General features: G+C 43.9%; 1 protein-coding gene across 1 annotated transcript in view; it reads right to left on the bottom strand.

Moving 5' to 3' along the window:
* sec16a (SEC16 homolog A, endoplasmic reticulum export factor) overlaps positions 1-15,442 on the bottom strand; it is a 79,181-nt gene that overhangs the window by 27,726 nt on the left and 36,013 nt on the right. Inside the window, exons 12-14 of the mRNA XM_045225220.1 lie at positions 15,275-15,372; positions 8,765-8,846; positions 7,913-8,030 (exon numbers count right to left, since the gene is read on the bottom strand). Of these exons, the coding sequence (XP_045081155.1) occupies positions 7,913-8,030; positions 8,765-8,846; positions 15,275-15,372 (298 nt within the window). The remainder of the gene's footprint in view (positions 1-7,912; positions 8,031-8,764; positions 8,847-15,274; positions 15,373-15,442) is intronic.

Raw genomic sequence — 15,442 nt, 5'->3', positions numbered from 1 at the left:
TAAACAGTGAGTAGCAGCAGTGTAAATAGTCTGGGTGGCCATTTGATTAATTGTTCAGCAGTCTTCTGGCTCGGGGTTAGAAGCTGTTAAGGAGCCTTTTGGACCTAGACTTGGCGCTCCGGTACCGCTTGCTGTTCGGTAGCAGAGAACAGTCTATGACTAGGGTGACTGGAGTCTTTGACAATTTATTGGGCTTTCCTCTGACACCGCATAGTATATACAGTGGGGAGAACAAGTATTTGATACACTGCCGACTTTGCAGGTTTTCCTACTTACAAAGCATGTAGAGGTCTGTAATTTTTAGCATAGGTACACTTCAACTGTGAGAGACGGAATCTAAAACAAAAATCCAGAAAATCACATTGTATGATTTTAAAGTAATTAATTTACATTTTATTGCATGACATAAGTATTTGATACATCAGAAAAGCAGAACTTAATATTTGGTACAGAAACCTTTGTTTGCAATTACAGAGATCATACGTTTCCTGTAGGTCTTGACCAGGTTTGCACACACTGCAGCAGGGATTTTGGTCCACTCCTCCATACAGACCTTCTCCAGCTCTCGCTGGGCAATACAGACTTTCAGCTCCCTCCAAAGATTTTCTATTGGGTTCAGGTCTGGAGACTGGCTAGGCCACTCCAGAACCTTGAGCCACTCCTTAGTTGCCCTGGCTGTGTGTTTCGGGTCGTTGTCATGCTGGAAGACCCAGCCACGACCCATCTTCAATGCTCTTACTGAGGGAAGGAGGTTGTTGGCCAAGATCTCGCGATACATGGCCCCATCCATCCTCCCCTCAATACGGTGCAGTCGTCCTGTCCCCTTTGCAGAAAAGCATCCCCGAAGAATGATGTTTCCACCTCCATGCTTCACGGTTGGGATGGTGTTCTTGGGGTTGTACTCATCCTTCTTCTTCCTCCAAACACGGCGAGTGGAGTTTAGACCAAAAAGCTATATTTTTGTCTCATCAGACCACATGACCTTCTCCCATTCCTCCTCTGGATCATCCAGATGGTCATTGGCAAACTTCAGACGGGCCTGGACATGCGCTGGCTTGAGCAGGGGGACCTTGCGTGCGCTGCAGGATTTTAATCCATGACGGCGTAGTGTGTTACTAATGGTTTTCTTTGAGACTGTGGTCCCAGCTCTCTTCAGGTCATTGACCAGGTCCTGCCGTGTAGTTCTGGGCTGATCCCTCACCTTCCTTATGATCATTGATGCCCCACGAGGTGAGATCTTGCATGGAGCCCGAGACCGAGGGTGATTGACCGTCATCTTGAACTTCTTCCATTTTCTAATTATTGCGCCAACAGTTGTTGCCTTCTCACCAAGCTGCTTGCCTATTGTCCTGTAGCCCATCCCAGCCTTGTGCACGTCTACAATTTTATCCCTGATGTCCTTACACAGCTCTCTGGTCTTGGCCATTGTGGAGAGGTTGGAGTCTGTTTGATTGAGTGTGTGGACAGGTGTCTTTTATACAGGTAACGAGTTCAAACAGGTGCAGTTAATACAGGTAATGAGTGGAGAACAGGAAGCCTTCTTAAAGAAAAACTAACAGGTCTGTGAGAGCCGGAATTCTTACTGGTTGGTAGGTGATCAAATACTTATGTCATGCAATAAAATGCAAATGAATTACTTAAAAAATCATACAATGTGATTTTCTGGAGTTTTGTTTTAGAAAAATTACAGACCTCTACATGCTTTGTAAGTAGGAAAACCTTCAAAATCGGCAGTGTATCAAATACTTGTTCTCCCCACTGTAGGTGCTGGATGGCAGGAAGCTTAGCCCCAGTGATGTACTGGGCCGTACGCACTACCCTTTGCAGAGCCTTATGGTCGGATGCCAAGCAGTTGCCATATCAGGCGGTAATGCAACCGGTCAGGATGCTCTCGATGGTGCAGCTGTATAACTGTTTGAGGATCTGGGGACCCATGCCAAATCTCATGAGGGGTTAAAGGTGTTGTCATGCCCACTTCACGACTGTCTTGGTGTGTTTGGACAATGATAGTTTGTTGGTGATTTGTATTTGTATTTATTAAGGATCCCCATTCCTGGGGTCCTGCAACATTAAGGCAGTTATATACAATTTAGAATATTACATGACATTATATTTCATAACACTTTACACAATACATTTAGTGTGTTCCCTTAGGCCACTACTCCACTATCACATATTTACAATACAACATCCATGTGTACGTGGGTGTAGAGTGAGTGTCTATATGTATGTGTGTATGTGTGTATGTGCCTGTGTGTGTCTCTCGTCACAGTCCCCGCTGTTCCACAAGGTGTATTTCTACCTGTTTTTTAAAAATCTGATTCTACTGCTTGCATCAGTTACCTGATGTGGAATAGAGTTCCATGTAGTCATGGCTCTATGTAGTACTGTGCGCCTCCCATAGTCCGTTCTGGACTTGGGGACTGTGAAGAGACCTCTGGTGGCATGTCTTGTGGGGTATGCATGGGTGTCCGAGCTGTGTGCCAGTATTCCAGACAGACAGCTCGGTACATTCAGCTCGTCGACACCTCTCACAAAAACAAGCAGTGATGAAGTCAATCACGCTTCCACTCTGAGCCAGGAGAGACTGACATGCATGTCATCAATGTTAGCTCTCCGTGTACTTTTAAGGGCCAGCCGTGCTGCACTGTTCTGAGCCAACTGCAATTTTCCCAACTCCCTCTTTGTGGCACCTGACCACACTACTGAACAGTAGTCTAGGTGCGACAAAACTACGACCTGTAGGACCTGCCTTGTTGATAGTGTTGTTAAGGCGGCAGAGCAGCGCTTAATTATGGACATACTCCTCCCCATCTATCAATATGCTTTGACCATGTCAGTCTACAATCCAGGGTTACTCCAAGCAGTTTAGTCACCTCAACTTGCTCAATTTCCACATGATTCATTACGAGATGTAGTTGAGGTTTAGGGTTTAGTGAATGTTTTGACCCAAATACAATGCTTTTAGTTTTGGAAATATTCAGGATTAATTTATTCCTTGCCACCCATTCCGAAACTAACTGCAACTCTTTGTTGAGTGTTGCAGTTATTTCAGTTGCTGTAGTAGCTGACCTGTATAGTGTTGAGTCATCCGCATACATAGACACAATGGCTTTACTCAAAGCCAGGGACATGTCATTAGTAAAGATGGAAAAAAGCAAGGGGCATAGACAGCTGCCCTGGGGAATTCCTGATTCTACCTGGATTATGTTTGAGCGGCTTCCATTAAAGAACACCCTCTGTGTTCTGTTAGAAAAGTAACTCTTTATCCACATTATGGCAGGGGGTGCACTGAAGTCTACAAAACAGCCCCCACAATCATTTTATCATCAAATTCTCTTAGCCAATCATCAGTCAGTTGTGTAAGTGCTGTGCTTGTTGAATGTCCTTCTCTATAAGCATGCTGAAAGTTTGTTGTTAATTTGTTTACAGTAAAATAGCATTGTATCTGGTCAAACACCATTTTTTCCAATAGTTTACTAAGGGATGGTAACAGGCTGATTTGGTCAGCTGTTTGAGCCACTAAAGGGGGCTTTACTATTCTTAGGTAATGGAATTACATTTGCTTCCCTCCAAGCCTGGGGGCACACACATTCTAGTAGGCTTAAATTGAAAATATGGCAAATAGGAGTGGGAATATCGTCCGCTATTATTCTCAGCAATTTCCCATCCAAGTTGTCAGACCCCGGTGGCTTGTCATTGTTAATAGACAACAATACATTTGTTCACCTCTTCCACACTCACTTTACAGAATTCAAAATTACAGTGCTTGCTTTCATAATTTGGTCAGATATACTTGGATGTCTAGTGTCAGCAATTGTTGCTGGCATGTCATACCTAAGTTTGCTAATCTTACCAATGAAAAAATTATTAAAGTAGTTGGCAATATCAGTTTTGTGATGAATGAGCCATATGATTCAATGAATGATGGAGCCAAGTTTGCCTTCTTTCCCAAATTTTCATTTAAGGTGCTCAAAGCTTTTTACTATAATTTTTTGTCATTTATCCTTGTTTCATAGTGTAGTTTCTTCTTTTTATTCAGTTTAGTCACATGATTTCTCAATTTGCAATACGTTTGCCAATTGGTTGTGCAGCCAAAATTATTTGCCATTCCTTTTGCCTCATCCCTCTCAACCATACCATTTTCAATTCCTCATCAATCCAAGGGGATTAAAATAGTTTTACAGTCATTTTCTTAATGGGTGCATGCTTATTAGTAACTGGAATAAGCAATTTCATAAATGTGTCAAGTGCAGTGTCTGTTTGCTCCTCATTACACACCATGGACCAACATATATTCTTTACATCAACAACATAGGAATCACTACAAAACGTATTGTATGACCTCTTATACACAATATTAGGCCCAGCCTTTGGAACTTTTGTTTTCCTAGATATGGCTACTATATTGTGATCACTACATCCAATGGATTTGGATACTGCTTTCAAACAAATATGATCAATACATGCTGACGATGTAATTGATGTACTGTTTGTAACCACCCTGGTAGGTTGACTGATAACCTGAACCAGGTTGCAGGCACTGCTTACAGTTTGAAGCTTTCTCGAGTGGGCAGCCTGATGAAAGCCAGTCAATCTTTAAAATCACCCAGAAAGTATACCTCTCTATTGATATCACATACATTATCAAGCATTTCACACATGTTATTCAGATACTGACTGTTAGCACTTGGTGGTCTATAGCAGCTTCCCACCAGAATTGGCTTTAGGTGAGGCAGATGAACCTGTAGCCATATTACTTCAACAGTATTTAACATGAGATCCTCTCTAATCTTCACAGGAATGTGGTTCTGAATATAAACAGCAACACCTCCACCATTGGCATTTCCATCTTTTCAGTAAATGTTATAACCTTGTATTGCTACCACTGTATCATCAAAGGTTTTATCTAAGTGAGTTTCAGAGATAGTCAGAATATGAATGTCATCTGTTACTAGCAAATTATTGATTTCATGAACCTTGTTTCTTAAGCTACATATGTTAACGTGGGCTATTTTGAGCACTTTTCTTCTGGGATGCTTACTTGTTTTTATTAATTAACTGGGAAGCTTAGTAGCAGTAGATGTGCTCATGTTCTTTATGTTAGTGCACGGTGAGCTGCATACAGTGGACTGCCTGCTCGGGCACACCGGCTCAGTGCTAACAGTATAAATCTGGTTCATAGGCACATGATTACTGCACACAATAGCTGTAGGATCAGCGGTGGCATTCAGGGCAGTTACTTATATTGTGACTACTGATGCCCCTGATGTAATGTATATTTGCTGAAGCATTTTGACAACTCTGCGTCACAATGGTAGGGATTAGCTGAGCTGAACGCAGTCTTATAATGCTGTGAAAGGATCCAGGAACCCAAATGATTTGTATGGATCCCATCCTCCTTATAAAACGTGTTTTGTTTCCAAAAGGTATCAAAATTGTCAACAAAAGTTACACCCATTGAGCTGCAATAATCACGTAGCCAGTTGTGAAGAGCAAGAATCCTGCTAAAGCGTTCAATGCCACAATTCAGAGAGGGCACAGGGCCAGATATGATGGGTTTTTTGTTAGTGTCTAGCAGAGAGTCAATCAGCTCCTTAAAATCCAGTTTAAACTGTTCAGAGCTGCCCTTCATAATGTCATTAAAACCAACATGGACTACGTTAGAATTGATTTCCATGTCCTGACAAAGTACATTCGGGAGCAGCTTAGTAATGTAATTTACTCGAGCTCTGGGAGAGGACATTGTTTTTGCAACAGGAATGGTCACGTTTCTTACCATGGAGCTGCCCAAAATCACGGCTGGCGAGAAGGACGACGAAATATGCCCACTCTTCACAGGATGCAGGCCTCTGACAGATGGAGAAGCCCCGCTCGATCCAGAGCAGGGACGGAAGGTTGCCGACGTCGACATCGTAGTAGTCGACACTGCGGCGCAGACACAGGCACCCCCAGTGACGAAGGTGCAGGAAGATCAGGCTCCAGGACGGCGAAACTATTCGTTGTTTTTATCCGCTCCGGGCCTCTCGTTGGGAGTGTAGACTGCTTTGCGGGAGGTCGCTGTCTTCGGCTTCCACGGCTCGTGACATGCGACCATCGTTGATTGCCTTTCTCCTCATGCTGTGCTCTTTCGACGGCGCTATCAGATGGGGGAGCTCAGGGCAACACCGGCCAGTCGGATAATGACAAACGACAAGGCGGAGATGCATCCAACAAGTGCGAACGCCGTCCAGCCACCGGCGTAGAAAATGTAAACATTCCACTCTGCGTTTTCCCCAGTTTCTTACGTAGGCTGGCGACCTGCGTGATCAAGGAAGCCACCTCAAGCCTATAATCCTCGGCAAGTAAACAATTGCCACATTGGAACTCTGAGTGATCCGGTTTGTCCCGAAACAAAGCGTAATAGATACAGCTCCTACAGCACTGGAACCATTCATTTAGTTCTCCAGACAAAGAGGGCTCCATTGCAAAACTCATCTGGTACCAACTTCGTTAGCTTGATGGCTAGCAGCTTAGCGTCTCTGTTAAGCAGGCTTCAACCGGTCTCTTGATGGCTAGCAGCTTAGCTATGTTAGCGGCTTTTTCAAGGAGACTTTAATCTGTCAGTTAAGCGGGATTCCGGGTCAAGAGATAATGGTCCTAGTTGATAAAAGCTAACCGCAATGCGGAATCCAGGCAAAAACACATTCGGTATTTATGTTTAACAAAGATTGGTTATGTTTTAGTTAAAATAACAAACCGAGTGTTTCCAGCATACAGTGTTCAGCTGCGCACTCTGATGACGTCAGACATGTGGACACCAAGGAACTTGAAACTCTCGACCCGCTCCACTACAGCCCAGTGAATGGGGGCGTGTTCGGCCCTCCTTTTCCTGTAGTCCACGATCACCTCCTGTGTCTTGCTCACGTTGAGGGAGAGGTTGTTGTCCTTGCACCACACTGCCAGGTCTCTGACCTCCCTATAGGCTGTCTCATTGTTGTCGGTGATCAGGCCTACCACTGTTGTACCATCAGCAAACTTGATGGTGTTGGAGTCATGTTTGGCCACGCAGTCAAGGGTGAACAGGGAGTACAGGAGGGGACTAAGCACGCACCCCTGAGGGGCCCCCGTGTTGAAGATTAGCGTTGCAGATGTGTTGTTGCCTACACTTACCACCTGGGGGTGGCCCATCAGGAAGTCCAGGATCCAGTTGCAGAGGGAGGTGTTTAGTCCCAGGGTCCTTAGCTTAGTGATGAGCTTTGTGGGCACTATGGTGTTGAACGCTGAGCTGTAGTCAATAAACAGCATTCTCACATCTCGACCTGTGTTATAAACTTTCATTTGTAGGCTAGGTTGTAGCAACCTCATGATGGGTATAGGGCAAATTCGAGTATCATGTAGTAGCCTAAACCTATCGATGTTACATTAAGCTGGGTGAATGGAATAAGAATGATAGTCATCCAAATTATGCTGTAATAGAAATAAGGCCATGCTTATAAAATGAATAAATAATCACCCTCCCTAAGCTTAAAACGGCACCGACCACCACTGAATCGCAATACATATAGAACCGTGAGAATCGCTATACATATCGTACCGGCACCTAAGTATAGTGATCATATCATATTCTGAGGTCCCAAGCAATTCCCAGCCCTAATAACCATCATAATTCACATGATGATGCTGATCATGGTTGATGACAAACTATTATGATGATAAATCTTAAATTCATGATAGGGAACATTTAGATGGCATTGTCACTTGTCAGGGCACAAGAGTACAGCAACATACATCCTCCATACATCCTATGCATGTAACGTGATTAGGGAGCAGAGTTTCTCCTCACCACATATGACCTGACCAAGAAAACTATGGTTAGGTTACATGGTCAGGGAAAACTTCTGGCCCACAAACGTGACCTTAGATGTCTCACCCAGAGTGTCTCCCATGGTGGTGATGGTGCGTGTGTCCAGGTCCAAAGTGTGGGTCAGGTTGGACAGCACCATGGCCAGATGGGGGCGCCAGTCGCCCCACTTCTCATCCCCACAGCACTGCAGAGACACTCTTATGTAACTTTTACAGTATACTGCCGACCCCAACGGAACTCTTTTGATCCGTCCTTCAATCAGTGCAGTTCAGTATTGAACAGCCAACTTTAATTTCGCATTGCTGAAAGATCACTTTTTTATTACATTAAGTGTTCATTAAGCCACAAGAACAATTTAATTTTAAACATTTAATGTTAAAGGTCCAATGCAGCCGTTTTTATCTCAATATCATATAATTCCTGGGTAACAATTAAGTACCTTACTATGATTGTTTCGGTTAAAATGGTCAAAAAGAAACAACAATTAGGTTAGCAAAGAGTCATTTCTCATGCAACAATGTTGCTAGGACTGTCTGAGTGGGGAGGGGAAAACTGAAAACAAATTTATTGGCAGAGAGGTTTGGAATTCTTTATTATTGGTCTATTAACTAATTTACCACCTGGTAATGTCACCAGGCAAGCCAAAACTCCATCGCACCAAAACAGAATTAACTTTCAGGCGATCTTTTCAAAAAGCTATTACACTAAAAGGGCATTGTCATAATTTTCCCAATTTCACAGTATTATTCCAACCTTTTAGTGTGGAAATATATATTAAACACAAAATCTTGTTGTTGACTGCACTGGGCCTTTAAATGTAAATTCCTGTTTAAATGAATAACTAATTTAATAAATTAAATAAAACAATTAAATACTTTTGTTATCAAATTCGAAAAGGTACCACAGGGTCATACTCACAGTAGCTGAGGCGGGCATCCTCCCAGACATCAGTTGGTACACTGTCTGCAGAGGGTCGTTGATGGGCAGACTGTTCGCAAACCTGACCACCCCAAGAAAAAAGGATCACAAGTTTAATCTTCTGTCAATACATTCATCTTTTTTATTCTTATTGCCGCGGCAGTGGATAAAACGTGTTTTGCTATTTTGTGTGTTTTTTCTAAATTGATCTTAACTTTTTTGTACATACAATGCCTTCAGAAAGCATTCCTACCCCTTCACTTATTCCACATTTTGTTGTGTTACAGCCTGAATTCCAAATGGATTGAATAGATTTTATTCTCACCCATCTACACACAATACCCCATAATGACAAAGTGAAAACATATTTAGAAATTGTAGCACATTTACTGAAAATGAAATATAGAAATACACTACATGACCAAAAGTATATGGACACCTGCTCATCCAACATCTCATTCCAAAATCATGGGCATTAATATGGAGTTGGTCCCCCCTTTGCTGCTATAACAGCCCCCAACTCTTCTAGGAAGGCTTTTCACTAGATGTTGGAACATTGCTGTGGAAACCTGCTTCTATTCAGCCACAAGAGCATTAGAGAGGTCGGGCACTGATGTTGGGCGATTAGGCCTGGCTCACAGTTGCCGTTCCAATTCATCCTAAAGGTGTTTGATGGGGTGGAGGTCAGGGATCTGTGCAGGCCAGTTATGTTCTTCCACACCGATCCCGACAAACCATTTCTGTATGGACCTCACTTTGTCCACGGGGGCATTGTCATGCTGAAACAGGAAAGGGCCTTCCCCAAACTGTTGCCACAAAGTTGGATGCACAGAATCGTATAGAATGTCATTGTATGCTGCAGCGTTAAGATTTCCCTTCACTGGAACTAAGGGGCCTAGCCCGAACCATGAAAAACAGCCCCAGACCATAATTACTCCTCCACCAAACTTTACAGTTAGCACTATGCATTCGGGCAGGTAGCGTTCTCTAGGCTTCCGCCAAACTCATATTCGGACTGCCAGACGGTGAAGCGTGATTCATCACTCCCGAGAACGCGTTTCCACTGCTCCTGAGTCCAATGGCGGGGAGCTTTACACCACTCCAGCCGACGCTTGGCATTGCGCATGGTGATCTTAGGCTTGTGTGCGGCTGCTTGGCTATGGAAACCCATTTCATGAAGCTCCCGACGAACAGTTCTTGTGCTGACGTTGCTTCCAGAGGCAGTTTGGAACTCGGTAGTGAGTGTTGCAACTGAGGACAGACGATTTTTACGCGCTTTGCAGTTTAGCACTCGGCGGTCCCGTTCTGTGAGCTTGTGTGGCCTACCATTTCACGGCTGAGCTGTTGTTGCTCCTAGACGTTTCCACTTCACAATAACAGCACTTACAGTTGACCGGGGCAGCTCTAGTAAGGCAGAAATTTGACAAACTGACTTGTTGGAAAGGTGGCATCCTATGACGGTGCCACGTTGAAAGTCACTGAGCTCTCCAGTAAGGCCATTCTACTGCCAATGTTTGTCTATGGAAATTGCATGGCTGTGTGTTCGATTTTTTTACACCTGTCAGCAACGGTGTGGCTGAAATAGCCGAATCCACTAATTTGAAGAGGTGTCCACATACTTTTGTATATAGTGTATCTCATTTACATAATTATTCACACCCCTGAATCAATACTTTATAGAAGCACCTTTGGCTGCGATTACAGCTGTGAGTCTTTCTGGGTAAGTCTCTAAGAGCTTTCCACATCTGGATTTAGCAACATTTGCCCATTATTCTTTTCAGAATTCTTCAAGTTCTGTCAAATTGGTTGTTGGATCATTGCTAGACAACCATTTTCAGGTCTTGCCATAGATTTTGAAGTAGATTAAAGTCAAAACTTAAAAAAGCAACTCCAGTGTAGATTTGGCCTTCTGTTATTGTCCTGCTGAACGGTGAATTCATCTTCCAGCGTCTGGTGGAAAGCAGACTGAACCAGGATTTTGCCTGTGCTAAGTTCCATTCCGTTTCTTTTTTATCCTGAAATACTCCCCAGTCCTAAATTATTACAAGTATACCCATAACATGATGCAGCCACCACTATGCTTGAAAATATGGACAGTGATACTCAGTAATGTATTGTATTGGATTTGCCCCAAACATGACACTTTGTATTTAGGACAAACAGGATGCATGTTTTGGAATATTTGTATTCTGTACAGGCTTCCTTCTTTTCACTCTGTCAATTAGGTTAGTATTGTGGAGTATCTACAATGTTGTTGATCCATCCTCAGTTCTCTCCTATCACAGCCATTAAACTCTGTAACAGTTTTAAAGTCACCATTGGCGTCATGGTGAAATCCCTGAGCGGTTTCCTTCCTCTCCGGCAACTGAGTCAGGAAGGATGCCTGTATCTTTGTAGTGACTATGTGTATTGATACACCATCCAAAGTGTAATTAATAACTTCACCATGCTTAAAGGGATATTCAATGTCTGCTTATAATATTTTTTTACCCATCTACCAATAGGTGCCCTTCTTTGCGAGGCATTAGAAAACGTGGTCTTGGTGGTTGAACCTGTGTTTGAAATTCACTGCTCAACCTTACAGATAATTGTATTTGCGGGGTACAGAGATGAGGTAGTCATTCAAAAATAATGTTAAACACTACTATTGCGCAGAGTGAGTCCATGTAACTTATTATGTGACTTGTTAAACAAATGTTTACACCTGAACTTATTTAGGCTTGATTCAAGACATTTCAGCTTTTAATTTTGTATTAATCAGATTTTTTTTTAAACAACATAATTCCACTTTCACATTATGGGGTATTGTGTGTAGGCCAGTGACAAAATCTCAATGTAATCTATTTTAGGGGGGTGAATACTTTCTGAAGGCACTAATGTTTCCGCCATAATTTCCTATGATGGAAAAGAGCTTCTGGATATCAGAACAGCGATCACTAGCCTCGATTTGGATGAAGATTTCTACTTCAACGAGTCGCCAGCACTGGACGTTATGCTTACCCAGGACAAGGAAAATGGGGGCGTGTTGAGCCATGACCAACCTTTCAAAGCATTTCATGGCTACAGGGCGATAGTCATTTAGACAGGTTACCTTGGCGTTCTTCGGCACAGGGGCTATGGTGGTCTACTTGAAACATGTAGTCATTACAGACTGGGTCAGGGAGAGGTTTAAAGTGGCAGGGAAGACACTTGCCAGCTTGTCAGCGCATGCTCTGAGTAAGCATCCTGGTAATCCGTCTGGCCCTGCGGCCTTGTGAATGTTAACCTGTTTAAAAGGTCTTACTCACATTGGCTACGGAGAGCGTGATCACACAGCCGTCCGGAACAGCTGGTGCTCTCACGCATGGTTCAGTGTTGCTTGCCTCGAAGCGAGCATGGAAGGCATTTAGCTCATCTGGTAGGCTCACGTCACTGGGCAGCTCGCGGCTGGGATGCCCTTTGTAATCCGTGATAGTTTGCAAGCCGTGCCACATCCGACGAGTGTCAGAGTCGATGTAGTAGGATTGGATCTTAGTCCTGTACTGACCCTTTGCCTGTTTGATGGTTCGTCGGAGGGTATAGCAGGATTTCTTATAAGATTCCAGATTAGTGTCCCGCACATTGAAAGCAGCAGCTTTAGCCAAATAGTTAACCAAATAGCTACCCTGACTATCTGCAGTAACTTCTTTGCACTCACTTTTGGCTCATCACATACACTGCTGCTACTGCTTATTATCTATCCTGTTGCCTAGTCACTTTACCCCTACCTATATTTACATTTACATTTTTAGTCATTTAGCAGACGCTCTTATCCAGAGCGACTTACAGGTAGTGAGTGCATACATTATTATTATTTTTTTCATACTGCCCCCCCGTGGGAATCGAACCCACAACCCTGGCGTTGCAAACGCCATGCTCTACCAACTGAGCTACATCCCTGCCGGCCATTCCCTCCCATACCCTGGACGACGCTGGGCCAATTGTGCGCCACCCCATGGGTCTCCCAGTCGCGGCCGGCTACGACAGAGCCTGGATATGAACCAGGATCTCTAGTGACACAGCTAGCACTGCGATGCAGTGCCTTAGACCACTGCGCCATGTATGTACATATCTACCTCAATTACTTCATACCCGTGCACTTCGACTCGGTACTGGTACCCCGTGTATACACCAGAGCATATGAGCGGAGTGGAGCGGGAGCGAGCGTGGAGCGTGAGCGGACGGATTTTGAACAGAGCGCAGAGCGGCATTTTTAAAAGGACGGAGCGTCGCCCTATGTCCCGCTCCAATTTCGCTCGCTCACACCACGAGTCTGAAGCATGCTCAAGCCTGACCCAGAATCCATCTGTTTAATTTAATTTGTGTCGTCCATGAATTTGTATTTTATAGAGCGAGAGGAGCAGCAGCAGCAACAAGAGAAAAGGGTTGAGGAATTCAAAAGTTTATTCACTGCACGCAAAGGCCCAACCATAACAAGGGAGAGAAAAAGAGAGCTGGATGTAGCATTTTTTAAAATTATTTTCATGGACTATGAACCGCTGAGTAAAGGAGAACGCGAAGGGATGCAACACTTCGCCAGCGCAGCTCAACCGGCTACACTCCCCCAAGAAACTATGATAAATCAGTACTTTACTTTGTCAAATTTACATCTGAGATGCCCCATTCACATGCTTCAGCTGGCGATCAAAAACGCCGTTAACAAGCACGACAACATTAATAGGCTGTTAGTGAAAGTCGGGCACCTGGTGAAAAGTGTACGCAAGAGCACAGAGGAAACCGACCAATTAGGTGTCCGCCCCACAAATGCCTGCGCCATTCGATGGCGCAGCCAGCTGCGGATGATTCAGTCGTTCATCCGGTTGTTCCAAAAAGACCCGTTATGGTAAAACAAACTCAAGTCTAATGTTGCTAACATCACCCTGAATCAAGTACGGCAGCTGACGCACCTTGTCAGTGTGCTGACACCACTAGCAGACCTCACAGACAAAATGCAGAAGGAGCTGCACAGAAATCACAGAAATCAAATCCCTGCTCACCGATTACACTCACGCTGCACTTCCAATGGGCATCGCTGCTTTTGCAGAAACATTGGCAAACAACGTGTCAATTCGCTATGGAATATACTATACTGATTAACATCTCATTTTAGCGTCAGTGTTAGATCCCCGTTTCAAGACAGAATGGATAATCCGAGATGAGTCTGTATGCAACAAATTCGGGGAGATAAAGTAAGGCTGTGGTTTAAGCTAAAAGTGAAATGCATGCAGATTTTGTTCCTTTTTTGGAGTGAGCGGGGGGCGATTTGAGTGGAGCGCGATGCAAACTGCGTTGAGCGCTGAGCCATAATGAGCGGACTGGCCTGATGTGGCTTTGAGCGGGGGGAGCGGAGGGGTGAACAGCTCCGTGAGCGAGGAGCTGAGATTCTCACCGCTCCACTCCGCTCATATGCTCTGGTATACACTGCATTTGGAAAGTATTCAGACCCCATTAATTTTTCCACATTTTGTTACATTACAGCCTTATTCTAAAATTGATTTGTATTTTGAAACCTTGAGTGGTGTACTACGAATCTGGATAGAGGAGTTAGCGAGCTAACTTTGGTCAACTCGGAGTTGAACTCGGGATAACCGAGTGGCGCACCTTTTTTTTCCTATGGTAACGAATCCTTCAGAACTAACCTGCTCTGGGGAAGGCTAACTCAGGGCTAACTCCACTTATCTTGAATGAAGTGTTTGAGCCTCGAGTAGAGGACCAATTAGATTCCCTCCATCTCGCAAAGAGTGTGTCATCCCCTCATTCTCCTGACCATAATTGAGGAAGACTCCTAATTAAATATTTAAAATGTTCTTGTGTTAAAAATGGTTGTATCCAAATACAAATCACACTACACATTTATGACAGGGTGAATTTGAAACTTCAAGCACAGTGAAACTTTCATATAATTTAATTTTAAACAAATCTCGATAGAGGGGATAAAGGTGATTGTGCATTTCACACCAAAGATGGCGTTAATGATACGAGTAAAAAAAGAAAGACGGTCTTCTAATAGCCAATTTCCCACCATAGCCTGCTGAATATCTTTTCTTTCATTTTCATTTCTGAAATAATTAAAATGTGGCACTGACTCACTCATGGATTGATGGTTTGGCATTTTCTCAATGAAGAGTTTGGCGTTTGACTAGCTGGGGTGACCACTTGCAATATGTACGCGCAGTTACAAGCATGGCCCGAGTTCTACTCAAGCTAGCGGTAGCTGTAGGATCACAATTCACCTTCGTAACATGGATGAAGCCTGAGCTTGTGAAGCTAACTGAAGCTGGCTAGCTTTAGAAAACCCTGAGTAGATCTAGCTAGATTCGTAGTATACCCCTCTGGTCCCAGATCTGTTGCTGTATAGCCAACTCCTATGATTGTTATCATGCTATGTTTGGCAGATCTGGGACCAGGCTAGCAGCATAGATCAGTGTTCAGAATCGTCTTTTTTTGCTGAAGCCCCTGACTAAAGCCGTTGCATGCTTTCTCTTCACCCACCTGGTCATGACGCGAGCGTGTGTCCGGCTGTCCATCTTACTGGCCAACAACAGGGCGTGGCCCCACAGAGCTCCCTTCATGGCTGCCTCCAGGGCATCCTACACACGCACAGGTAGTAAAAAGGATCTAACACGTATAGCTATAGTACACATAATCACAACACAGTCA

The sequence above is a fragment of the Coregonus clupeaformis genome, chromosome 15, assembly GCF_020615455.1.
Source record: "Coregonus clupeaformis isolate EN_2021a chromosome 15, ASM2061545v1, whole genome shotgun sequence".
Lineage (NCBI taxonomy): Eukaryota > Metazoa > Chordata > Actinopteri > Salmoniformes > Salmonidae > Coregonus > Coregonus clupeaformis.
Note: the sequence above shows the minus strand (reverse complement) of the source record. Positions and strands in the feature narration are given on the sequence as shown.